This window comes from Hevea brasiliensis, chromosome 1, assembly GCF_030052815.1.
Source record: "Hevea brasiliensis isolate MT/VB/25A 57/8 chromosome 1, ASM3005281v1, whole genome shotgun sequence".
NCBI lineage: Eukaryota > Viridiplantae > Streptophyta > Magnoliopsida > Malpighiales > Euphorbiaceae > Hevea > Hevea brasiliensis.
The window spans coordinates 15,915,217-15,943,182 of NC_079493.1; the positions used below are offsets into that span (position 1 = coordinate 15,915,217).

The window sequence follows — 27,966 nt, forward strand, 5'->3', positions numbered from 1 at the left end:
AAACCCAAACTTTACATTGCTCAATTTTTTCCTTGTACTGGGTTAGAGTAAAATTTATAAAATATTTGTGGATAATCAGAAAATTGCGATTCCTTTTGCAATAGCCTTATAATATTGTTAAGGACTGGAGAACAAAATTTTAGAATTTTTAAAGCTCATTTGAGTGGTTTGTGCAAAAAGATTAATTTCAAGGACCTAAGTTTTTGGGCCTTGGTTATGGATTTTGGAACGGTAAGGCTTACTACGGGCCTCGGGGGCTTTATGCTAGCCCAGGTCCTAGTACCGGTTCGGCCCATGGGTCGGGTCATGACAAAGTTGGTATTAGAGCTTAGGCTTTAGATTCATGGGAAATAGTATATTTGGGAGTGTAAAAGGAGTCTTGCTAGGATGTTACATGCGGAGTATAGGATCCTGTTTTGTCTTCTTTTGTAATTCCTTGCTTCTAGGTTCTGCGTTATTCCTTGAGTAGTTTAAGAGTGCTTCAGTTTAGCACCTCGATTTTGTGAAGTACATGATGATGTGAAATAGATTTAGCAGACGTGTTGAGGTTTGCCATGGAAATATGTACTTTAAGAAATGCTATATTTCTATCAGTATAGGTCTAAGTGGTGTACCTATCTGGTGCTAAGCACGAGTACATAAAGGTGAGTTATAAGGTGAGGATACCACTACTGGCAGTCATCAGTGGATGACCCAGTCAGAGTAATTTTATGATATCAGTAGATTTAAGAGAGATAATGTAACGCCCACACCGTAGGTAGTCCGTACATTTTACTGTTCCAACAACTAATATCTGTTCGAACAGTTAAAATGTTTGGAACTACATTTAAACTATAGTGAGGAGGCATAAATTAATGAAATAAATATTTAAAAAAATATATAGGAAAATTTTTGAGAAATAAGATAAAATTTAGAGAATTTATTAATTGGTATAAAAAAATAAAAATAATCCGATGAGCACCATGAAAGGCATTTTGGTCATTTCGCCCCTAGAGGTGAATTTTGATTTAAATGTCAAATTAAAATTTGGAAATAGAATTATTAACATAAATTAATTTTATGAATTTGAATTTGAAAAATGAGATGAGAAAGAAGAAGAAAAGAAAAGAAAAGAAAAGGAAAGAAAAGAAAAGAAAGGAAATAGATTTATGAAATTTAAAAACAATAAAGTACACATAAATTACCTGACTTAAATGACATTAAAATTTACAATAGACATGACAAGACAAGATAGGGTGCTCCGGCACCGAATGTGGCACTAATTGCTCGGCTATACAATAGATGGGTAAGGGGCGTCACATTTAGTGGTATCAGAGCAGAGGTTTAGGCGGTCCTAAACCTAGATAGATATAAAGAAATAGTTGCATCACATGCATGGGCCTTTAGATAGAGTCGAGGTGAATTTAATGCAGATATGTTCTTTGTCTATTTTATAGGATCGATGGCGTCCGATTAGTCAAAGCACGTGTCTCCAAAACTGATAGAGGAAGAGGTAGAGAGTTACGCACCTGCACCTGCGTCTAGTTAGGGGCGCAGCAGCAGTAGAGCAAAACCATCGTTGGGTACTTTAGTAAGGACATAGTAGGCCTTCCTAGAGCAAATGACTCAATTGCTTCGTCAGGTCACCAGAGCTATGCCACCACCTCCCCAGCCAGTATATAGGACCCCAGTAGAGATAGTTAGAAATGATGAGCAGTTCAGGAGGGACAGGCAGCGTAAGAGAGGGTGCAGACCTAGCTTGATCCAAAGTGCTATAGAGAGCAAGAGACCTAGGGGTATCGAGTGGTCGAGCGAAGAAGCAGGTAGAGGTTCCAATTTGCCCCGACAAGAGGAGGTCAGGCGGTTGTATCAGTTGGCAATTTTATAGGTCGTATAGCATGGAGATCAACCCGATGCCAGTTTGTACACATTGTGGGAAGAACCACAGAGGAAAGTGTAGATTGCTAACAGGTGGATGTTTCAGATGTGGGTCCATAGAGCAATTTTTGGGAGATTGCCCACAGAGGGGTGCTCCCACAGCTCCACCACAGACTCAGAGGTTTGTCCCGACAGTACAGAGGGGTAGAAGACCGATGAGATCAGAGATAGCTGGTACATCACAGAGAGCTTTTGAGACTATAGAACAACCCGAGGTTGAAGTAGCACCCCGCGTGTACACTATGGCTCGAGAGGAGCCAAACCTGGTAGATGTTATCAGAGGTACATTTTCTAAATATAACACCTTTAAATATGTATTGATAGACCCTAATTATGTTCACCCCTATATATACATTGTATCTCCTGTTAAAAAGAGGATACTGAGAGATGGGTTAGAAGATGACATGCTTGTCACAAACCCTTTGAACCATAAGGTTATGGTAGATTATCAACCGAAAAGGATCGTATCAAAGATAATAGATGGAAATGAGAAGGAGGCTGTATATGAGATGAAAGAAGATGAGTACAAAACTGATTGAAAAGAAAAAAGAGTTAGTCTATTGGGATTATACCGTGGTGACTATGCAATGCTCTTGATGTTTGTGCTGTAAGCTGCAGATTGCAGTATCGACTTGGGACTATTGTGTAGAGCTACGTATTTCCAATAGTAAATCGAGATAAGGATAAGATTGTAGAACTAGAATTAATAAGACAGACTAAAGAAAAAGTAAAGTATTATAACACAAAAAGGTGAAAAGACAAGGAGATAGCGGTCCCTCGATTAATTACACTGTGTAAATTTCCAGGACGAAATTTTTATTAGAGGGGAAGAATTGTAACGCCCACACCGTAGGTAGTCCGTACATTTTACTGTTCCAACAACTAATGTCTGTTCGAACAGTTAAAATGTCTGGAACTACACTTAAACTATAGTGAGGAGGCATAAATTAATGAAATAAATATTAAAAAAAATATAGGAAAAATTTTGAGAAATAAAATAAAATTTAGAGAATTTATTAATTGGTATAAAAAATAAAAATAATCCGATGAGCACCATGAAAGGCATTTTGGTCATTTCACCCCTAGAGGTGAATTTTGATTTAAATGTCAAATTAAAATTTGGAAATAGAATAATTAACATAAATTAATTTTATGAATTTGAATTTGAAAAATGAGAAGAGAAAGAAGAAGAAAAGAAAAGAAAAGAAAAGGAAAGAAAAGAAAATAAAGGAAATAGATTTATGAAATTTAAAAACAATAAAGTACACATAAATTACCTGATTTAAATGACATTAAAATTTATAATAGACATGACAAGACAAGATAGGGTGCTCCAGCACCGAATGTGGCACTAATTGCTCGGCTATACAATAGACGGGTAAGGGGCGATTGTAATAGCCCGATCCTTCTCCAGTTAGTATTGTCCGCTTTGGCCCATGGGCCTCACGGATTTATCCCTTGGGAGGTTTTATTCCCAAAAGCGCGCTAACTAGGTGAGGAAGGCTCCCACATATATGGCCCAAATCTTTTCTTCCCGTTTCCGATGTGGGACACGAAGTTTCCACCCCACTGCGTAGCTGGTTGAACAAGCACGTCCCAACCCCATCCCTGGGTTGTGACAAGCCCACCAGCTTTCGCCTGGTGCGTCCTCGCACCACACACGTACTAGAGGGAATCCAGGTCTGATACCACAAATGTAACGGCCCGGCCCACTAGTGATATTGTCCGCTTTGGGCTGAAGCCCTCAAGGTTTTAAAATGCGTCAATAGGGGTTAGGAACCTCCATCTTATAAACCCAGCATCTCTCTCATGTTTTGTCGATGTGGGATTTGCCTAGGGTGTTACAATCCACCCCCCTTATGGGACTCAGCGTCCTCGCTGAGGTTTGCCCCACCATCGTTCAAGGTTGCACGCGGAGCGGCTCTGATACCACAAAATGTGACGCCCCTTACCCGTCTATTGTATAACCGAGCAATTAGTGCCACATTCGGTGCCGGAGCACCCTATTTTGTCTTGTCATGTCTATTGTAAATTTTAATGTCATTTAAATTAGGTAATTTATGTGTACTTTATTGTTTTTAAATTTCATAAATCTATTTCCTTTCTTTTCTTTTCTTTCCTTTCCTTTTCTTTTCTTTTCTTCTTCTTTCTCTTCTCATTTTTCAAATTCAAATTCATAAAATTAATTTATGTTAATTATTCTATTTCCAAATTTTAATTTGACATTTAAGTCAAAATTCACCTCTAGGGGTGAAATGACCAAAATGCCTTTCATGGTGCTCATCGGATTATTTTTATTTTTTTATACCAATTAATAAATTCTCTAAATTTTATTTTATTTCTCAAAATTTTTCCTATATTTTTTTTAAATATTTATTTCATTAATTTATGCCTCCTCACTATAGTTTAAGTGTAGTTCTAGACATTTTAACTGTTCGAACAGACATTAGTTGTTGGAACAGTAAAATGTACGGACTACCTATGGTGTGGGCGTTACAGATAAGAGATTGGGAGACCTAGTCTGTCAGGACGTATCGTAGTAAATATATAATATTCTCAATGTATGCTCTGTAAGCTGCAGATTATAGTACCGACATGAGATTATTGTGTAGAGCTACGTGCATCCTCGTGGTGCTTCATAATGAGGGTGTTTGCGGATGGCCTCTATTTTGGTATAGTTATGCTAGAACAGAGTTCTATATTTGTAAAGGAGTTGGGAACTCCTGATTAGAGGTATAAAGTTAGAATATTAAAAGGTCAAAGTTAGGTGGTAACTATAGTCAGTGACTTGGTTACCCTAGCATGAGCTAGAGTGACATCAAGAGTTGCCATCAGACCAGAGGTTGTAGATTAGTTGCAAAGTAAAGGTGACATCTATAGAGTGAGACTATCTGGTCTTCAGTATGGAATTTTGGATGGTTTTTGCAGTACGACAGACATTTTGTTTAGAGCTTAGTGAGAATAGTATACCCTGTGTGTATCAGTAAGGTGTAAAGTACAACCCTACTACCTAGAGAAGGTCGAAATTGTGAATTGATGATTTACTAAGCTATGATATGATAAGAGAGTCATTAATTTGACATGGTTTTGGCAAGGTGGTAAATGTAGTACCTTTGTTACAGTAAGTTATGGTATAGTCCTATCTTTTCAGAAGGGATAGAAGGTTATTACTGATAATGATAACTTATGGAATAGTGTCTCAGATGGGACTGTTGCGTGAGATAGAGAGTTGTTAGCTCAGGTGTTCTGGAGAGGGTACGAGTTCCATGTAGAAATCATAAGATGTAAGATCAAGATGTATGTAAGCCTTTAAATTGAATGATGGGTTTGGATACCTAGTATTTTAAGTTTCAGCTAATTAAATGGATATGAGAAATTAGAGTTGCTAGAAATCCCCTCCCTAAGGTAGTAGGGGGTAGTATGTAGTCCAAAAGGGTAAGAACGGAGATCACACAGGAGAAGTATGATTGTTATTCCCTAAGTTCATCCTTAGCTTCTTAATGCTTAAGACAAAAGTATACTCCAAATAAAGTAAAAGAAAAAGGACAAAAGTTAACATCGATAAATCATAGAATATGTATATATATATATATATATGAAGTGCGATTCAAATGCAGTAGGAGAGATAGCCTGAATGCCAGTAGAAGTCTAGGTAGGGTAGTTAAAGGATCAATTCTGAGTAACATTGAGGTATAGATGACGTGGTAAGGATAGTGGAAAGGTATAAGTTTCTGACATGACAATCAGGTTCAAAAAGAAAATAGAGCTAAAGAATGAAAGAGTGAAAGTTTAGATTTGGGTAAGATAAAAAAGAGTTGACTAAAGAATAACTGGAAAAAACATATTAGGATAAGATTAGGAAGAATAGAGCCAAGATACCAAGGAGATGAATGTGGTTCTAAGAAGGGTAAACGAGATAAACGAAAAAGTAAGGATAGAGAGCATAGAAAAGGATGGCATTAAGAAGGACATTGTCAAGTTATGGAACCCAGAAGTACAGGACTTAGAGCAGGTCATAATTGATGTAGTGTTAGGAGCCTGAACCTAGAGCTTAGAGTTACAGGATCTGGATTAGACCTTATCTGTTTTCTACCCCCAAGGTAGGATAATGGGGCAATGACATAAGAACCCTTTTGGTTGTTGACAGTATAATGGAAATTAGGTGAGGTGTGCGACCAAAGTAGGTAGTAGCTGTTGAGCATGCTGTGGTAACTTGAATTGTATTGTCAGATAAAGAAGCAAGATCAGTAGGAGTAAGCTAGATAAAAGTCAACATAAGGGATTTAAATATGCAAGATGAGGGAAAAGAATGAGGGATAATGTCACAGAGGCTTGATGTTAAAATTTAGAATGGTGAGAGCTAAAGTCTAAAATTGGAGTTAGACAGATATTTTCAGTGTAATCGATAGAATAATTATGTAAAAAAATAGAGAGTAATAATAAATAAATAAATAAATAATAGTATAATAATATATAGCAGAACGCTAGTAAAGGCCAGAATAGGACAAGATAGGTATAGGTGTAATTATAAGATATTGAGAAGTACATGGATTAGAGGAGTGATTATTGGTAAGATTGGAGTAGATCTAAAAGAATCTGTGAGTGCTTTTATCTTCTAGAATATAACTAAGTATAAGGAGCATTGGACAAATAATTATAAGTATGGAAGATAAATGAAGAGTAAAAAGGAAATAGTAAATTCTAAGATGATATGTCAGGTAGGACAATAGTATAACAAATGATAGATACAACTAATATCTTATAATAAAGCACAATAATTACAAAGAAATAATGAAACTAAAAACGGAGACTAAGGGGAATGAGCTAAACCTTGTTTATCAAACAATGGTATACCATAAATGGTGGGAGAACATTTCTCCTTCTTTTCAAATTAGCTCGTGTTTCGATTCTAGGAGATTATGTTGAGAAGAGAGGTCATGTCAAAGTGACCCAATTAATTGAAAATTTCATGGGCGTTAGTACATATCCAATCTTTTGAGGCGAAAATGACGATAAGGGTGTACCTAATGTTAAGTAGGAAAGAATGATCAAAGAGGTGACAGGGGTTAAATCGAGCTAGTTACCAGGGCTTACAACCCTTTCGAACTATAAGCTGGAGGAAGTGCTATTTGCTAATGAGTTACAGTGAATGAAACTATTGCTAATGGGAAAAGTTGAGGCTAAAGTTTGGAAAGCTATGGGTAGTATATGTGATTATATTAAGGAGAATGAACACGTGAAGTATCTTGTTTGGAATTAAGGCATGGCACATATTTCCTATAGCAGTGTTAGTTCAAATGGAACTTATAGCTTCTGGGGCTCCTATCCATCCAAGATGAGCAATTTCCTAATAAGGCTAGTCGGGAATGATAATGTTCTGATAGTTAAGTTGGGAAAGGGGATACAAAAAGAATTTTCTATGGTCAATTACATGTGTTACATAATATGAAGAATGTGCTAGTAGAAGTCAATTGTAAGGTTAGAATTCCAGGAGTAATGGAACTAGTAATTAAGATAAGATAGGACTACGAAATAAAAAAGAAGGATAAAGTTGATGATGGGATGGACATCCTTGAAGGAAAAAGTATAAGAATGAGAGAGGACAGAGGTTAAAGAATAAGTACAGTAGGTTAAAAGGATATCAACAATAGCTGAAATAGAAAAAGAAAGTTGATAAGATCCAAAGGACAGGAGAAGGGCTCAATAGATTTAGTTACAATGATGAGAATAAGAAGGAATAAGCCTGCTTGGGACACACCAAGGGATGTTTAAAATAAGTTATAGTGAGGTAATAGATTCAAGGAGTAGTAGATCCTCAACCTAAGTGTCAATGTGTCAGGAAGTATGTCACATAATAAGAAGCTTTAAGAGGAAGTCCGGATATTCCCATTCTAGAGAAGGAGCGGGAAATGATAAAGTCGCATGGACTGAGTTCTCAGGGAATATAAACACTTTTGTTATATAAGAGAAGAGACCCAGTTCACTTTTTAATGTTGATAAATGGTACACTTGGCCCTTGGAGGAAACTCTACCTAACTAGTTACATGAGATGGATAGAAGTCGGTCTAAGTACCTTAGTTATGACTCAAAGTAAATTGGGAATTTGGAGTATTATAAGGGATGCACAGGTGTTAACCACTGAGGTCACAATACGAGTAAAGATCTCGAACAAGATGCCTAAGTTAGGTGCTATAGGAAAGCTACTCATAGGATGCCTTAGGATAAGGAACATAAGTCATGTCCTTAGGAAACATAAATTGTTGAAAAGGAAGAATAAGGACAAAAATCACTAAGAGACGTGTTAGGGCGCAGGCTAACCACCAAATTGATTAAAGTTATGAGACATCCAGTTAAGAGCAGTGAGGTATAGCGAATACTTGAAATATTAGAAAAATGGCCAATGAATAGTTACAAGATGAGAGCCTTCTAGGAAGAGATGATAATAGTTAGGATACTATAGTAGAATCAGAGAGTAGTAGAATGTCATTTATAATATACGAAGAGTTTGAAGAATAAGATATTTTACCAATCTCTACATAGCTGGAGGAGTAATGGTCTCACCTGTTCTAATGATCTTCATTTCTTTACCTTCAGTTTGTTAGAAAATTCGGGGATGAATTTTTGTTAAGGAGAGAAGATTGTAATAACTCAATTTTTAAAATATAAATTTTATATTTTTTTTCTCTAATATATAGTATTTTAATATTGTTTTTAATATTATCTAACTTGATTATTATTATTATTATTATTATTATTATTATTATTATTATTTATTTTTTTTTCTTGGTTTGCATATCAAGACTAAATTTGAAGGCTTTATTTATTATTAAATTAAATTAAAGTTAGTTTAATTATTTCATTGAATTAAATATATTAATTGAATATTTTAATTGTATTTTAAAATTAGTTAATGAGTTAATTTTATATTATGTTATTTTATATTATATTATTTAAAAAAAAAAAAGAAACCCAAAACGCAGTGCACAGCTCCCCCTCCCTCCTGTTTTTCTTCTTGTCGACGAGAGATCCCCTACCGGTGACCACCTTAGCAGCTTCAGTGTGACCAGGCGACCACCAGTGGACAGGAAACGATGACAAACGAAGGCAGCGACAACGGGAATTGAAGAGAGAGAGAGAGCGACGGTAAGGACTTCCAAGGCCATTTTCAGTAGCCTACGGGCATGGGAAGGGTGGCGCTCAACTTCTGGGACCATGGGCTTCCCATCCCGACTGGCGCAGCTCCGTTCCATGGAGGTTTCTGGTGAGTTTCGAAGAGAGAGAAGAGAAAATTGGGCAGTTGGCTTTTCGATAAGTTTTCGGTCGATCTGATCATCAGATCAGAAATCCGAGGCAACCGATGGACTCAGGATGGCGAAATCTTCGAGATAGGAACGGTTCCGCTCTGATCGGACACCGTTTGAAAAAGGTGATAATCAGACGGTCTAGATCGCTTGGTGAGATTTTCAAACTTTTTTTATTCCCAAAATTTAGAAATAATTTTATGATAGTTAACAAAATTTGGACTTAATTTAGGTGCAATCGGATCGAGGATAGGTAATTGGCGCCGGGACTGCACTTTTAGCCAGATCTGGCTGTCTGACGGCCCGTCTAGGAACATGATCGATATTATAGTCAATCCTAGCATTTTCAGACATTCCAGACATGTTTCAGGTGTCAGATTTGGCATAGGTAAACCTGAACTTTACATTTCTCAAATTTTGCCTTGTACTGGGTTAAAATAAAATTTATAAAATATTCATGGATAATCAGAAAATTACGATTCCTTTTGCAATAGCCTTATAATATTGTTAAGGACTGCATGACAAAATTTTAGAATTTTTAAAGTTCGTTTGAGTGATTTGTGCAAAAAGGTTAATTTCAAGGATTAAAATGTAATTTTTAATTTTGTGAGTTTTTGCTTGGATTAGAGGGCCCAGGAGGGGCCCTGTGTTGTTGATGAGATATAGGTTCATATATGTGATTTTAGAAGTGTGATTTAAACTATTTTACAGGTTGGATAGCTCTTAAGTACATGAGAGACTCTGCCGGATTTTCGGTATAAATTAGGGTGTCCTTGTTTCTTTAAAATTTTTAATTTGGGTTAACACTGATAAATTTATAACATAATTATCTAGGCGATCAGAGTCATTCCTCCTTCTCCCCTCAGCTACTGCAGCAGTTTCTAGTCAATCTGTGAGTAAAATATTAATTTTAATTATAATTTAACTATTATTATATGTTCAGGCATATCCATGCATTACTTATAAATATGTATCTACGTAGTTAAACACTAGACACGTTTTATATTGCATTCTTAATTAATGAAGCGCCATGGATGTTGTTTATGATAATTTGGAGCAGTGTGCGTATGTTGGCGTGATCGTGGTGTGTGGTAGTGGATATGGATAGGACGGGTAAATGTGGCTTGAGAAACACTCGCTGGGACCCGGTCCTTTATAGATAAGTCAGGGTAGGCATGGCTCGAGATGATCTCGCTGGCTCCTACATTTGGTTTATTAAGCGAAAGTCCGGCTTGAGAGACACTCGCTGGCAGAGGTTGGATTAAGAGAGCTGTATAGGGGATCAGGTCCCATATATGTACTGTTTGAATATTATATGGGTGCGTGAGTGCTCCAAATTTACCTTTTTGCTGTTATGATGTAATGTGTATGAAAATTTTGATGGTATTACATTCCACTCCTTAGGAGCTCTAGGTAGCTATAGAAATTATAGTTAAAATTTGTATTTTACTCTCTGAGTCGAACGCTTACTTTTGTTCACCTATTTTTCTAGGTTACAGGAGGAGTTCTTTTACATAGCAACCTGCTTTCTTCCTTGCAGATTTAACATCGGTTATTTAATTGTTTTATTTTTCTAAATATGAAATCTAGAACTTCGCATGTGTTAGTAGTAGTATGGACCTTATTAGAAATCGTGTTAATTTAACTTTTTGAGATTAATAAATGGAGATTAGTATGATATTTAAATAATTTGTAAGTGATGGTATCAGGGTTGAGAGGGGTTCCTCTGACTTCAATTTTTTATGATTATCGGGTTGGGTTGACCCGAATAAAAATATTTTATTTTATTTTATTTTATTTACATGTTGTGCCTATGTTTTTGGGCCTTGGTTATGGATTTAAGAACAGTAAGGCTTACTATGTGCCTCAGGGGCTTTATATTAGCTCAGGTCCTAGTGTCAGTCCGGCCTATGGGATCGGGTCGCTACAGAAGTAATTACTTAAATGTTAAGCTTTCCAAGACCCAAATCCTCCTTGAAGAGTTTCCAACGGACACTTAATTCACCTGCTTGATTTCACTTTCCAGATTTCGCCATTCTTCCAAATCTTTTAAAGCTTCATCATTTGTTTTCTCCAAGTCAGCTAAAACATACTTCTTATTAGCAAGAATTTTCTCCTTCTGGGTAATTAAGAATTGAAATTGAGCCTCTACTTTTTCTTCTTCTTTTGAAAGTCTTGAGAATTCAGTCTCCAAGAAACTTAGTTTCTTTTCTCTTTGTGCCAATCTTGCTTCAAGATCAGTGGTTTTCCCTGAAAGAGATGTTCTGCGAGCTTGAGCAGTTTCTGCAATAGTTGCAGCCACAGGAATACTCTCTTTTAATTCTGCCAAGCGAGACAGAACCTACAATATATAAAATGTTAACAAAATCAGCAACAAATAATAGTTCATGCATAAAAACCTATAAACAAACGTCTATAACACCATTACAAAACAGGTGGTAACTTGCTGTTGCTATTGAACATTACTCTTAATATCAAGTATTTATGATGTTAAAACTTGTGCTTTGTTTAGGAAATCATACAAGGAAGGAAAGAAAATTACCTTTGGAAGAATCTTTGTCTCAGCAACAATTGAAGGAGGCGGTGATGATGACTTGATAAGTTCTTGATCACTGGTGGGAGCAGTAGTTTGAATGGATTCTTTAGTCTAGTTCAAAGGTTTAGTTGTAAAGGAGTTTCAGTAACGACTGAAAAAATGGAGTAATTTTTTAGAAATTTTTTTACGAAAACTGAAATCTAAACTTTGAAAAACAATTTTAAATTTGGAACACAGTTTTCCTTCTTAACAAAAGGAAATGTCCATTGAATATTAAAATATCGAGTTTTAGGTTGATCCGACCAAAAATTCTAGAGTTTGAAACTTGAGCAATATTATAGAGCGTGGAAGTATCAAAACCTCTTCTATATAAATGGACGGAATTACCTTTGGAAGAATCATTGTCTCAGCAGTCATTGAAGGAGGTGGCGATGACTTGATGACTTCTTGATCACTGGTGGCAGTAGTGGTTTGAATGGGTTCTTTAGTCTCCTTCAATGGTTTAGTTGTTAAAGGAGTTTGATGCGATTGGTGGTACGACCAGCGGCTCGAGATAGTTTTGTACTAGCTACTTCCTTTTTAGGGTCACGGCTTAAGAGAGTCTAAAACACCATTACAAAACAGATGGTAACACTATTGAACATTATTCTTAACGTCAAGTATTTATGATGTTAAAACTTGTGCCTTGTTTAGGAAATCATACAAGGGAGGAAAGAAAATAGCTTGTTATTTTTACCCCTTTTGTTTGGATGGGCTTAGTTGAGTTGAGTTGAGTTGAGTTGTTTGGATGGGAGAAAAATGAATGTAATGAAATGAAAATATTTTTTTTTTCTCATTCGGAAAGAAATGAAAATAAAGAGGAGAAAGAAAATACATTAAAAATTTACAAATTTTTCCTCTATATTTCTACAAAGAATTTAATAATTGTGTCATAAATATCTATCATATTCCTTATAACAATGAATTAAAAATTGTAATAACCAATTATTATTCATTTTAATTGAATATTTTTTATGCAATATATTAATTTAATACTAATTTAATAAATAGACTCCATTTCTATGTAAGCAATGTACAAAGCAGACAGAATTACCTTTGGAAGAATCTTTGTCTCAGCAGTAATTGAAGGAGGCAGTGATGATGACTTGATGAGTTCTTGATCACTGGTGGGAGCAGTAGCTTGAATGGGTTCTTTAGTCTGGTTCAAAGGTTTAGTTGTAAAGGAGTTTCAGTAACGACTGAAAAAATGGAAAATTGAAATCTAAAATTTGAAAAACAATTTTAAATTTGGAAAACAGTTTTCCTTCATAACAAAAGGAAATGTCTATTCAATATTAAAATATCAAGTTTTAGGTTGATCCGACCAAAAATTCCAGAGTTTGAAACTTGAGCAATATTATAGAACGTGGAGGTATCAATGCGTCTTCTACATAAATGGACAGAATTACCTTTGGAAGAATCATTGTCTTAGCAATCATTGAAGGAGGTGGCGATGACTTGATGACTTCATCACTGGTGGCAGTAGTAGTTTGAATGGGCTCTTTAGTCTCCTTCAATGGTTTAGTCGTTAAAGGAGTTTCAATAACAGTTGGTGGTACAGCCACTGGCTCAGATAGTTTTGTACTAGCTACTTCCTTTTTAGGGTCACTGCTTGAGTAAGTCTAAAACACCATTGCGAAACAGGTGATAACATCATGTTGCTATTGAACATTATTCTTAACATCAAGTATTTATGATGTTAAAACTTGTGCTTTATTTAGGAAATCATATGAGGAAGGAAAGAAAATAGCTTGTTACTTGTCATGGATCACTACAAAGAAAAAAAAATATGATTAGCAACTGACTGAACTAGTTGCTTATCAATTTAGCAATCGATCCAGTTGGTTGCAATGAGTTTGATTGCAAATAACAACAGGCAATCAAATTAGTTGCAAATAGCAACCGACAATCAAATCAGTTATTAAATTAATTGAACTTAAAAAAATAAAACTTTTGATGAAAAAACTATCGATTGCTAATAGCGATTGAAACATAATCAGTTGTAAAAAATTTGTTGTCTGTAATTTTATAATTTTGCAATCATTTCATAAATCGGTTACTATTTGTAACTCATTTAATAATCAAAAAGTCGGTTGCTAATTTAAAAAAATATATAAAAAAATTAAATTTTCAAATAAAAAATTAAAATAAATAAATGTTTCAAAAATTACAAAAAAAAAATTATTAATGAAAATTAGTGCTAGATTGTACAAAATTTTTATGTTATGCAAAGGAAAAATAAATTAAATAAAAAAATGAAAAAGAAAAAGAAGATGAAGAAGAAAAAAAGATGAGAAAGAAAAAGATAATGAAAAAAATAAATGAGAAAGAAAAAGATGATAAAGAAAATAGATGATAAAAAAAAAGATGATGAAAAAAAATAAATGAGAAAGAAAATGATGATGAAGAAGAAAATATATGGGAAAAAAAAATATGAAGAAGAAAATAAATAAGATAAAAAAATGATGAAGAAAAAGAAAAAATGATGAAAAAAAATATATTAGAAAAGAAAAACTGATAAATAAAAAAAAGATGAAATGAAAAAGAAGATAAAGAAAATGAGAGAGAGGAAGAAAGAGAGAAAAAAATAAGTAGTGAAAATGAAAATGAGTAATAAGAAAAGAAAATTAGTAGTTTATATAAGCGAATTAACAACTGATTTTGGTAATCAATTGAAAAATTAATTGAAAGGAAATTTTTGAAAAGAAAATTTTACAACAAATTCACAATTAATAGAAAAATTAGTTACTGATATTAACCGATTTCAATTGATTACAGAAATGCAAATCGATTGCAAATAAAAAAAAACAAAAAAAAATGGGTGGAAATTTTTAGAGGAAAAAAATCGATTGCAAAATTGGTTGCTAATAGCAACTAATTTTAATCGATTGCAAATAAAAAAAATTAGGGGAAATTTTTGTAGGAAAAAATTGGTTGTTGTTAGCAATTGATTTTGCAAATCGATTGTAAATCAAAAACAAAAAAATTGGGGATGAATTTTTTAGAGAAAAAATATAGCAACAGATTTACAATTGATTGTAAAAATCGGTTACTATTGGCAACGATAAGGAATTGGTTACAAATAACAACTAATTTTTGGAATTGAATACAAATCGGTTACTACATCTGGAGCTAATTGAAATAATTATTTAATTTAGCAATCGATTCCCTAAATCAGCTACTGTTAGCAACTAATTTTAAAATCAGTTGCTATTAATAATTGATTTTAGTAGCCGACTTTAAAATCGGTTGCTAATCATATATTTAAGATTTTTTTAATATCGATTAGCAACTGATTTAGTAATTAATTATAAATTGATTGTTATTAGCAATCGATTTTAGTAACTAATTATAAATAGGTTGCTAATGACAACCAATTTTGAATCGGTTGTTAAATTTTTTTAAAATTAATTATTTTGCTAAGAAAAAAACTGAAATCACAAATAGGGCAAAATTAATTGCTAATAACAACTAATTTCAGTCAGTTGTACTAATCAGTTGTAAAACTTATTATTTTTTTATAGTGGATGGGGGAAGAATAAATGTAAATGAAATGAAAAGCTCGTTTGGAAAGAAAAAAAAAATAAAAAGGATAAAGAAAATTATTTTAAAAATTTACAATTTTTTCCCTTTATATTTCTAAAAAGAATTTAATAATTATGTGATAAATATCTATCATATTCCCTTTAACCATGTACAAAGCCACTTAGGGGGGCATTGACTCTATGAGATTTTGAAACAAGTTAGGGTACAATGGTCTTTTAGGCAAAATAAATTAAAATTACCTTAAAGCCCCTGATTTTGAATAAAATTTATATTTAAGTTTAATTATTAGTATTTTAAGAAGTTCAGCAACTCATAATCCTAATTTTATAATACTTATACAATTAAAATATCATATACTTTAATTTCTAAGATTTTACTTTATTATAGTCTTTCAACTTTAAGATAAAATTATTTTTTAATTTTGAAAAAAATAATAGATAAGACTAAAATGTTACTTTATCCAAAAGAGAGACAATCAAAAGTTATTTGACTTAAATAGTAAGGGTTAAAATGTAGTAAAAAGATCAAAATTTTACTTTTTGGAAATTTAATAGCAATTTAATTCAATTCTTAAAAGCAAAGTATACAAGTGTAAATTTCATTAAATATCGATAGGTTTAACAATCTCCCAATAAAAAAATCACAGCTCATTTATCTTTAATAAATGACAAAATTTAGAAAAAAAAATCTATGCTAAAAAATAACTAGAATTTCTCATTTGAACATGTCGCATATTTTGAGAGTTGTTATTTTGCTTAATATATTATTTTCTTTGACTATCTACTTTAACGAGTTTGTAAAAAAATTTATAGATTTTGGATATATAGTTTTAAGCTGTTGTCAAGTTTATCAAAAAAAAAAAGATTTTTTTATTAATTTTTTAGAAAGTTATAGTCTCAATTCTTTATAATGGGTTCATAAACAATTTGCAAAAAAAAAATTTTAAAAATTCTCACACAATTATATATGAGAATTTTTTAAGTTAAAAAAAAAATAAATTCTTTCATTTCAAACATGAGAATTAGCAAAAAAATTAATTAAATTGAATTCTTATAAAATTGTAAATTCCAAATGAGGGGAATATGTTAAAAGACTTTTAATTTGATATAAGATTTTATGGCTTTTATTTTCTTTTTCTTTTAGAATAAAGCTTTTCATTTTTATCATTAAGAGAAGATATACAAATTTTTAAAATGGACCCCTGAATGAAATTTCTGCAATGAATTAAAAATTGTAATAACCAATTATTATTCATTTTAATTGAATTTTTTTATGCAATATATTAATTTAATACTAAATTAATAAATAGACTCCATTTATATGTAAGCAATATACAAAGTGGACAGAATTACCTTTGAAATAATATTTTTCTTTGCCGTAATTGGAGGAGGCACTGTTGGTAACTTGAGAAGGTTTTGATCACTGGTGGGAACAGTAGCTTGAGTGGCCTCTTCAGTCTGGTTCCAAGATAAAGGAGTTTCAGTAACAATGGAAGAAGAAACGGTGTAATTTTTCAGAAAATATTTTAAGAAAACTGAAAACTAAAATTTAGAAAACAGTTTTAAGTTATTTTTCATTGTTTTCTTTTATAACAATGAATTAAAAATTGTAATAACCAATTATTATTCATTTTAATTGAATTTTTTTATGCAATATATTAATTTAATACTAAATTAATAAATAGACTCCATTTATATGTAAGCAATATACAAAGTGGACAGAATTACCTTTGAAATAATATTTTTCTTTGCCGTAATTGGAGGAGGCGGTGTTGGTAACTTGAGAAGGTTTTGATCACTGGTGGGAACAGTAGCTTGAGTGGCCTCTTCAGTCTGGTTCCAAGATAAAGGAGTTTCAGTAACAATGGGAGAAGAAACGGTGTAATTTTCCAGAAAATATTTTAAGAAAACTGAAAACTAAAATTTAGAAAACAGTTTTAAGTTATTTTTCATTGTTTTCTTTTATAACAAAAGATATATTTTCCATTGTTTTTAATGAATGCAAAATAATAATTTCTATCATCAAAACTATATTATAATTTTTATTATGCTCCAAATTAAATGATTATTTAAGAAAACATTTATTTATAATTATAAAAAATTTAACCATATTATTATAACACATATTAAAGATTTTAAAAATAAAATTAATTTTTAAATATAATTTAGAATAATATATTTTTTAATTATGAAAACGTTATTTTTTAATTTTTATTAAAAAATTATTTTCTATTAGTGACAAATGAACTCGTTTTTCATGTTTTTCTTTTTATATTTCTTAAAAAAATGAAAATTAAAACTTCTTTAAAAAATAAAAAAATAAAATATGTTTTTCACAAATAAACAAGCTCTACTATTAATAGGGTTAAAAATGTAATAAAAACCTTTGCTTCAGTATCCTTTTGTGATAAAGGTGATGCAGTTGCAGCCGCTGGCTCAGATTCATTTCTAGCAACTTCTTCCTCAGTGTAAACCCTTGAGCTGTATTGCTGGACATTATAAACAAGAACCTCAGCTTCAACCATAAGGCTATCTCCCACAAGATACCCTTCTGAAGGATTTTTTAATTTGCTAAGAGGAATGAAAGATGCGAAACCCCAACTCCAATTCTTTCCCGATGCGTTGAATACAATTTGTTTTTGTGTATCTGCAAAACAGATATATATATATATATATATATATATATATATATATATATATATATATATATATATATAAAGGGAAAAAAATGTTTATATGCATCGTGATTTATTTTATTTTTAAGTTAAAAAAAATTGAATTCTTTCATTTAAGATATGAAAATTGACTAAACGAAAACAATTGAATTGAATCCTTATAAAAGTCTAGTTTCTAAATAGGAAATGTATGATTTGGAGAGAATATTTTTCTAATTTGGGTGAAAGATATTTTCCACAATTAGATGAAAGATTATTTTCTATATATTTTAAAACTTCTATTTTAGTGCTTCTTTTATTGAGTGGAATGCCTGCTAGGATTAGATTTAGAGGACTAACACTATAAATAAAAAGTATTATACTGGTGCAACTCATAGATGGAGAAAAAGCACGGAGTCCAATAGGAAGACACCCATGTTACTGTTGTCAATATTGTGAAGGTACCCTTATAGTGTACTATATATGATGTATAAGTAGTGAATATATTGGTTATGTAAAGAGGGAAATGACACGAACAATCTATCATATTTACTATAAGTAGCATATGTGCATTGACTATGTCATCTTTTGGGTGCATTTGGCTGAGGGGTAGTGATGAAAGTTTTGAGTTTATTGATGTATTTTTATTATTTTAATAAGGCTATCTTATATAAAAAAAAAAAAAATCCCGCAGCGTAGGCAAAATTCACTAGTTCTTTCCACTATTTGAATACCTAATAATTTAACCCTTAATGTTTAAGTTTATTAAAAAATTAGTCCTTTTATGCAAAATCAATAATTTCAGTAATTAAATTAGATAGAAAAGACATATTTACACTTTGCTTGTATAATAAAAAAGGAAAAAGAGAAACTGCCTACTTAAAATGGAAAAATTATATAATATCATTGTGATTTCATGGAATTTCTCACAAAGAAGAACCTTGAGAGAGAGAGAGAGAGAGAAAATAGGGGAGGAGAGAGATAAGACAGAGAGAGAAATGAAAAAATGTAATTTTAACATTTAAATTTATCATTAGAGTCTGACTTGATTTTAGCTATTGACTATAATGTAAAACTGAACTTCAATATACACCAAATAACTAATGTAACACCCCAAATTTTTATTATTTCTATGTATTTGATTTTTTATAAATTATTGGAATTTTTAATTTATTTAAAGTATTTGAAATTATTTCATTTTATTTATTTTATGCATGATTTAGGTCCGATTGACAATTTTAGTATTTGATTTTCAAGTCCTAAATGATTTATTGGTGTTTGAAATATATTTTTTTAATTTTTAATAAGTTAAAAGTATTTTTTTTTTTGCTTATTTAACTCTCCCCAATAGAAAAGAAAGAGAAAAAGAGAGATTGAGTAGTTAAGAGAGACAGAGAGAGAGTCAATCGGTAGATTAAACATTCCACCGGCAATCCGCAACTCCCCCATTCTCTCTTCCCAATTTCACTCTCCACTCCACCTCCAATCATGGTTTCGACTGGTGACACCACCATTAGCACCAACTCATGCCAATGAATCCGTGGCACCCAAAAAAAAAGCGACGGTCAACGACGGAAATGGCAAGAATAGGAGGAGAGAAAAAAATAATAATAATGCCACTAGAACGTTTTTCAAATTTTCTTGATATTCCTGACATCGAAAGTACACATCACTACCAACAAAAAGCTCCTCACTCTCTAGTTAACATTTTCTGACCAACCTGGTCCCTAGACATCACTCAAAATGGCAGAATCAATGAGAGAAAATTGCGATGCTATGATCTTTCTAGCGCAATTCTGGCCAAACAACTAATCAAACAAGTGACCCGAGACCACCATCGTGATCCTTATGGCTCAAATGCCCGATTTTTGGCAAATGGTTAAGAATATCAAAAAGTAGAGTTTAGATTTGGCATTAGAAAGGTGCCCTTGGATCAACGAAACCATATTGGCGACCGAACAGCAAGTTAATCTAACGTTTGCTTTATTTCTTTATGATTATATGCTTGTATAGTCACAACAAAATACACTCATAATATTATTTAATTAGCATATCTATAAAAAAATTATTACTCAAACAAATTGCTAGAACCATTATAAAGCCATTAAACTTGTAAAGCTTTGTCCATTTAGCTCATATCTTTTAATTGAGGTTGATTGGGTTCTTCATCTATTATTTTTCTATCACATTGTCCTTTTTTAATTGCGGGTAAAAAATTGTTGTATACGTGTTGTGAATAGCAAATAACTATTGCTAAATAGCAGAAATGAGGATGCTATATATTGTAGCTTTCTAGTGAGGGGCTCTCTTATGTTGGTTTTATTTGGCATGGAGATTTTATGAGGGTGGGGTTTGTTGATCCTATAGGTCTTTTCTGTTCTCTTTTTTCTTCAATAAATTTTATTTTTGCCTATCAAAAAAATTACAAAAAAATGATAAAAAAATTAGTAGATAAAAAAAAAATAGTAGGTTGTCAAGATCTTTCTATAACTAGCTACTGCATCACTAAGAGACAGCATTTGGCTTGTTCAGTTTCGAACCAAATCGAAGTTGAAAAATAAAAAAATCAATTTCATGTAAAATACCAACTGAAAGTAAACTAAATTTGATTCAGTTCAATCAGTTTGAACAAAATGCTATAGCAAGCAAACAATGTTGTTTTCAGTTTTTAGCATGCAAAAACAATTCCCAATACCCGCTACACCACTATATCCAACGGTATACTCAATTATTGATTCACAAATCATAATAAAAATTAACAAAATTTCAAGGAATCACATACAAAACATCGATCCTCAAATCAAATCAAAAGTTAAAAAAAAAAAACAATCTGAAATAAAATCTAACAAGTTAAACCTAAGAAGTAAATCCAAAAAAAAAAACCCATAAAACAATCCCCATTATTCTTTCAATTGCAGTACCCATGAAGAGATCAATCACAACACAATTACAAAACCAAGAAGAATCGCAGATCTGACGCAACCCACGAAGCAACACAAGAACAATGAGTAGAGGATATCTAGCGATATGAAGATATTTGGTGCAACCATGAACAACATAGCAACAATGAACCTTCAATCTGAGCCTCTGCAAAGAAGAAGCAAGGATAACCAGAGAAAAAGAAGCACTGAAGCAACATAGCACACAGAAGCACAGTACGAAGAACAAGAAGAAGAAGAAAAGGAGCTAAGGAGGAGGAGACGAAGGAGGGAGGAGAAACTGCAAGGAGAATTACAGAAAGGAAGCATGTGGAGGAGGGAGGGTGTCTTCGAGTGTGCATAAGAATTAAGAAGAAGAAGAAGAAGAAGAAGAAGAAGAAGAGGAAGGATATGAAAAAAAAAATGCTAGAGGGCGCAAGAAAGGAGCGATGGAAATTCGTAAATGGCACTTGTATACATGGCCAAAACAATTTAGTATTTAGACAATGGAGAAAATCGGTTTGGTTATTGCTTTTTTTTTTTTTTTTAATAGAATTAACTTAATCGAATAAAAAAATTTAATTTTTCAAAAATCTATAATTGAACCAAACCGATTAGATTGAAAAATTGTATCGAATAAATCAAAGATCTTTCATATTAAATAAAAAACCACACAACCCTATCCATCACTGTCTCCACGTTTCCTTTGAAACAAAAGAATGGCTTCTCAAAGCCCTAATCCTACATTCACTATATCCATAAATGCTCCTACCAAATTATGATTCCCTTTTGTATCTCTGCACAAACCTGAACCTCAATCCTCATCTTCCAACCTCTTCCTATCATTGACATGCTTGACCTTAGTGAAAATCTCTTCCCTAACCCTCAAGAATGCAATCGTTATAACCTTTCTACCCTGCCCAAGGCCACCGAGAAAGTATTGATCAAAATTCCTCCATGCCATTCTCAATCTCATCAACAAAAATTACAATGTTGAGCTCATTTGTGGTGTTCATTTCCATTCTTCACCTGTTTTAGATTGATAACATCGTCATTGTTATTCTCGCTCAAGTTACAGATGAGATCTGTTTTTTGTTTGTTGAGGATGAGGCCGCAATAATACTAGATGATTCAAATCTCTTATTCATTGAAGGTATTGACGGGTTTGATCTAGCATACAGTAAATATATATATAAGGATGATTTGGATAAGATTAAGGTTCTTATGTTTAATTGTTCTTCTTGTTGAAGTCTTCAAGATAGGTTTTTTTGTGTGTGTGAATTTCTATATTTTTATTAGAGCTGCCTTAACTAGAATTAAGGTTTTGAGACATGGAATCAAAAGAAAGAAAAACTTGGAGTGGAACCTTGGGCTTGGATGGGGAAGTTGGAGATTTAATTGGTCTGTTGGCCAAATAAATTCAAACATTTATGTTGGTTGCTAATTATACCTAAAACTTTTAATTTTGGACAATTTAATAATAACTTTCGAAATAAAAAATTTTTTATTCAAAATTCAAAAACTAATTTTGGGGATTTTGACTTTTAAATCTAAATTGCCATGAGGCATGTCATGTCACATTTTCTATTTTTTTATTTGATTCATACCTCTCTCTCTCCAAACAAAAGAGTATACAAAGTAAGCTTGATTGTTTAGAATAGAGACAGAGATGAATCAAATAAAAAAAATTAGAAAATGTGACATGGCATGCCATATGGCAATCTAGGTGTAAAAAGTCAAAATCTCCACATTGGTTTTTGAAATTTGGATAAAAATTTTTTAATTTTGAAATTTATGATTAAATTATTCAAAATTAAAAGTTTTTACATAATCTGCAACCAAGGTAAAAGTTTTGGATTTATTTGGCCAAAAGGCCTAAATTTTAAAGTAGTTTCTAATAGGTAGATTTTGTTTGTACTCGTAAGAAAGAAATTATATTATGAATCGGTTATTCCATATAAATAAATATACATGGAATAACAAACCAATCATGAACCAACAATTAAGTTGTTTTGGGTCCTACTAAAGTCAATTTTGTCTATGTGTTGAAAACAATTTTTTTTTTAAATATAACTACCTCTTTATACTTAATTATCCTTTCATGATTCGTTTGTTATTCTATGTTAAATATTGGCATGGAATCACAAATATACTATATAATTTCTCCTTATAAGAGGACTATTAGAAACTAGTAGAATAAATAAATAATTATTATTTTATTATTTTGTAATATTGTTAACTTATTTAATTATTTCTTAATCTCACCCTCTGAAAAGGATTAACGTGACAAAAAATACAAACAAAAGGGCTGAATAGACCTCAATTGAAAAATAAATCTTCTAGTTCACGGGTTCCAAATGAGTTGAACCTAAAAAAAAAATAAAAAAATAAACCTAATTTCTTTCTTTCCCTCTCCTATCTCTCTATCTAGAATTCTTGACGTTAATGATGGAAGTATAAGTTAGGGAGGAAATTGTATAGTTGCAACATCAGCACATCTTGTTTGATGAATCCTCAATAAAGTTGCTTATTTGGATAAGGATAGATAAGAGATTATATATATATTGCTTAGCAAATTAGAGTACCTTTTCTGACTGTGGACCTGCTATTGATTTGATTAACAACTGCCAAGCTAAATTTTACTTCCGTACTCCATCCTTCCGGCAAATTTTTTGGATAAGCAACTTCCAGGTATATTGACAAATAATTCACATGGTTTCCTTTGGGGTAAATAGCCAAACGCCTGCCAAACAACAAATAGAAACAATTTTTCACGAACACAAGTGAACACACCAAAAAATAAATAAATAAAAATAAAGAATACCATTTACAACCACCAGCAGAGAAATGTTCTGAATACAATTTTTCTGTCCATTTGGAAAACTCGTTAATTCTCCATGTGAATTTAAATGAAGCAGCATTGCACATCGCTTTGCCTTCTGCATAATGCAATTGATAATAATAATAATAATATCACACAATCAATAGTCTTAAGAAAAAAAAAATGAAAAAGTTCAAAGTTTTAAGTTTGAATTTTAAATGAACTGAAATTAATAAAAAAATATTATAATACCCTAGTAGAATCTAAAATTATGAAAAAAAGAAAAGCCCATATAAATAATCCAAATTGTTCTAATTGTATAAAATATTTCAGATAATATAAAATTTCTCTACTGTGTTTTCAGGATTAAAATAACAAATAAGGAAATTGTTTACGAAGCAATTTGATTTGATATGATCAAACTAAGAACAACATATATTCTGGAAAAAAAAAAAAAAAGCTAAGAACAACATAAATACCTGCCATGACTTAATGACTATTGGCAAAATCCAAGTTCTTGAAAATAGTATGTTCATCAGCTTCGAAGCATATATACATATATACATATAGAAGCCTTAATTTCTTGATAATTTGTCTTCCATATTCTGACCCATTTCTTAATTTTCAATGTTCATGATTCCTTTCTTTTCCTTTGCATTGACATGAAGGAATTTCTTTTCCAATATTCCTTTCTTCCTTTTTGCTTCATTCGGTTCTTTTCTTTGTTATTGCCTAATAGAATTAAATTAAATTGAATATATGGGAATTTTTATAAAATAAAATCATATTTTTCATAATTTCCATTTCTTTTAAAATAATTTATTTTTTAACTTATAAAATTTGAATTATAGCAATAATTAATGTGCTCTTCAAAAAATGAAAACTAGCTTGCTAAATGGAACTCTATTAAAGTTTTTTTTTTTTTTTTTGCATTTTTTAGATTTTATTTGTAAATATATTTCCATATTAAGTATTTCATATATTAATTTTCAATAATATCCACATTTATTTCGTGATATTTTAATGGAAGTCAAATTATATATTAGCTTTATAAAAAAAATGAAAGGTTAAGAATTCTATACATATTATAGTTTTATGAAATATTTTGGAAACTTTTCTCTCTTTTTTATCAGATTTCTTTAAAATTTTATTAAAAAAATAAAAGGCAATTATAAAGAAGAAAGAGAATTAATATAAAGAAGAAGGGATAGTCAAGAGATAGTCAACAGTGAAGAATTAGTTATTGAAGACTTTGAAAAAGTAATAGATAATTGGGAACTTCCTAAATTCCAGAAAGATTAGATCTATAAACAAAGCAAGTTTAACTTTCTTACCAAAACTGATTATACCATCAAAACTGAGGAAAGATATATTCCAATCACAAAGCCTTTTGAGATCATCAAGTTTTTAACTTTAACAAACACAAAGCCAAAGGTTACAACTATGTCCATATAGGATTAGTTCAGATAGGAATCAAGCACTTAACAAAAGAATGTCTAAGCACTTCCATCTTAGATGTTCTTAGAGACGCTCACTTCTATGACTTCCAAGATTCTTTGCTTAGTTCTGTTGAGTCTAGTCCTTGTGTCACACCTTACCCCTCTATAAGGCATAACATGATCCCGTAGAATACCTAATGAACTACCGAACTTCACCTACCGATAACTCATTAAGTACCCTACAAGGGATTTTAAAACAATTTTCTTACTTTTATAAGTGGTGAGCATTTTCTAATAGGTGTTAAAACATTTAATTAGAGTTTGAAAACTAGTTAAGATTTTTGTCCCATTTTATTTTTTCGTAAATTTTATAGAAATTTTGGCAGAGTGCCGTCTGTATTTTGATAAAACAGTTCTTCAAATACCTGTAAAAAGTACTTCCAAAGATTTATCTCAACAACTTCATCAATTCCACAACCATCCCAACCAATTTCAACATCATTTCTCAATTTCTAAAATTCAACAATCATCAAAATACTATTAATCAATTTCATTGAAATTAAAACAAAATACTTCCATTCATATTTCGTTAAAGATAAAATAATTTATATACTTCATTACAAAGATTTACATTAAGAAAAGCTTTATACAACTTTATGCAACTTTATACAACTGCTCACAACCAATTTTACATGTCCATACAGTTACAGACATTTACATATATCAAAATAGTTTTTACAATCTAGGTATAAAATATACCCGATAGAACTTCAGGGTAGGTTGAATGTATATATATATATATATATATATATATATATATATATATGTATATATATATATATATATACATATATATATATATATATATATACATATATATATATATATATACATATATATATATATATATATATATATATGGAGTGCGGTTCAAATGCAGTAGGAGAGATAGCCTGAATGCCAGTAGAAGTCTAGCTAGGGTAGTTAGAGGATCAATTCTGAGTAACATTGAGGTATAGATGACGTGGTAGGGATAGTGAAAAGGTATAAGTTTCTGACATGACAATCAGGTTCAAAAAGAAAATAGAGCTAAAGAATGAAAGAGTGAAAGTTTGGATTTGGGTAAGATAAAAAGAGTTGGCTAAAGAATAAACTGGAAAAAATAGATTAGGATAAGATTAGGAAGAATAGAGCCAAGATACCGAGGAGGTGAATGTGGTTCTAGGAAGGGTAAACGAGATAAACAAAAAAGTAAGGATAGAGAGCATAGAAAAGGATGGCATTAGGAAGGACATTGTCAAGTTATGGAACCTAGAAGTATAGGACTTGGAGCAGGTCATATTTGATGTAGTGTTAGGAGCCTGAACCTAGAGCTTAGAGTTACAAGATCTGGATTAGACCTTATTTGTTTTCTACCCCTAAGGTAGGATAATGGGGCAATGACATAAGAACCCTTTTGGTTGTTGATAGTATAATGGAAATTAGGTGAGGTGTGCGACCAAAGTAGGTAGTAGCTATTGAGCGTGCTGTGGTAACTTGAATTGTATTATCAGATAAAGAAGCAAGATCAGTAGGAGTAAGCTGAATAAAAATCAACATAAGGGATTTAAATATGCAAGATGAGGGAAAAGAATGAGAGATAATGTCACAGAGGCTTAATGTTAAAATTTAGAATTGTTAAACCTAGAGTTTAAAATTAGAGTTAGACAGATATTTTCAGTGTAATCGATAAAATAATTATGTAAAAAAAAAAGAGGGAGAAATAATAAATAAATAAATAAATAATAGTATGATAATATGTAGCAGAACGCTAGTAAAGGTTAGAATAGGACAAGATAGGTATAGGTGTAATTATAAGATATTGAGAAGTACATGGATTAAAGGAGTGATTGTTAGTAAGATTGGAGTAGATCTAAAAGAATCTGTAAGTGCTTTTATCTTCTAGAATATAACTAAGTATAAGGAGCATTGGACAAATAATTATAAGTATGGAAGATAAATGAAGAGTAAAAAGGAAATAGTAAATTCTAAGATGATATGTCAGGTAGGACAATAGTATAACAAATGATAGATACAACTGATATCTTGTAATAAAGCATAATAATTACAAAGAAATAATGAAACTAAAAAGGGAGACGAAGGAGTATGAGCTAAACCTTGTTTATTAAACAATGGTATACCATCAATGGTGGGAGAACATTTCTCCTTCTTTCCAAATTAGCTCGTGTTTCGATTCTAAGAGAATATGTTAAGAAGAGAAATCATGTCAAAGTGACCCAATTAATTGAAAATTTGATGTGCGTTAGTACATATCCAATCTTTTGAGGTGAAAATGACAATAAGGGTGTACCTAATGTTAACTATGAAAGAATGATCAAAGAGGTGACAGGAGTGAAATCGAGCTAGTTACCAGGGCTTACAACCCTTTTGAACTATAAGCTGGAGGAAGTGCTATTTGCTAATGAGTTACAGTGAATGAAATTGTTGCTAATGGGAAAAGTTGAGGCTAAAGTTTAGAAAGCTATGGGCAGTATATGTGATTATATTAAGGAGAATAAACACGTGAAGTATCTTGTTTGGAATTAAGGCATGGCACACATTTCCCACAGCCGTGTTAGTTCATATGGAACTTATAGTTTCTGGGGGCTCCTATCCATCCAAGATGAGCAATTTCCTAATAAGGCTAGTAGGGAATGATAATGTTCTGATAGTTAAGTTGGGAAAGGGGATACAAAAAGAATTTTCTATGGTCAATTACATGTGTTACATAATATAAAGAATGTGCTGGTAGAAGTC

The 27,966-nt window shown here is 31.7% G+C and overlaps 1 protein-coding gene across 1 annotated transcript; it reads right to left on the reverse strand.

Annotated features, from left to right (window-relative positions):
- Positions 1-11,038: 11,038 nt before the first annotated feature.
- Positions 11,039-24,306, reverse strand: LOC110669209 (flocculation protein FLO11-like). Its single transcript, XM_058144302.1, has 9 exons — positions 24,211-24,306; positions 23,735-23,849; positions 23,496-23,653; positions 17,723-17,985; positions 13,203-13,415; positions 12,848-12,952; positions 12,142-12,246; positions 11,761-11,865; positions 11,039-11,559 (listed from the first exon to the last, which is right to left on the reverse strand). The coding sequence occupies exons 1-9, from the start codon at positions 24,215-24,217 to the stop codon at positions 11,215-11,217; spliced, it is 1,416 nt and encodes a 471-aa protein (XP_058000285.1). The 5' UTR covers positions 24,218-24,306; the 3' UTR covers positions 11,039-11,214.
- Between the last annotated feature and the right edge of the window lie 3,660 nt (positions 24,307-27,966).

Bases quoted from the DNA above. Each gene is read 5' to 3' on its own strand.
- LOC110669209 (XM_058144302.1), bottom strand. The intron at 23,654-23,734 runs GTATTCTTTATT...GTTGTTTGGCAG, and splicing joins TCTGCTGGTGGTTGTAAATG to GCGTTTGGCTATTTACCCCA. The intron at 17,986-23,495 runs GTACTCTAATTT...TCTGTTTTGCAG, and splicing joins CAGGTCCACAGTCAGAAAAG to ATACACAAAAACAAATTGTA.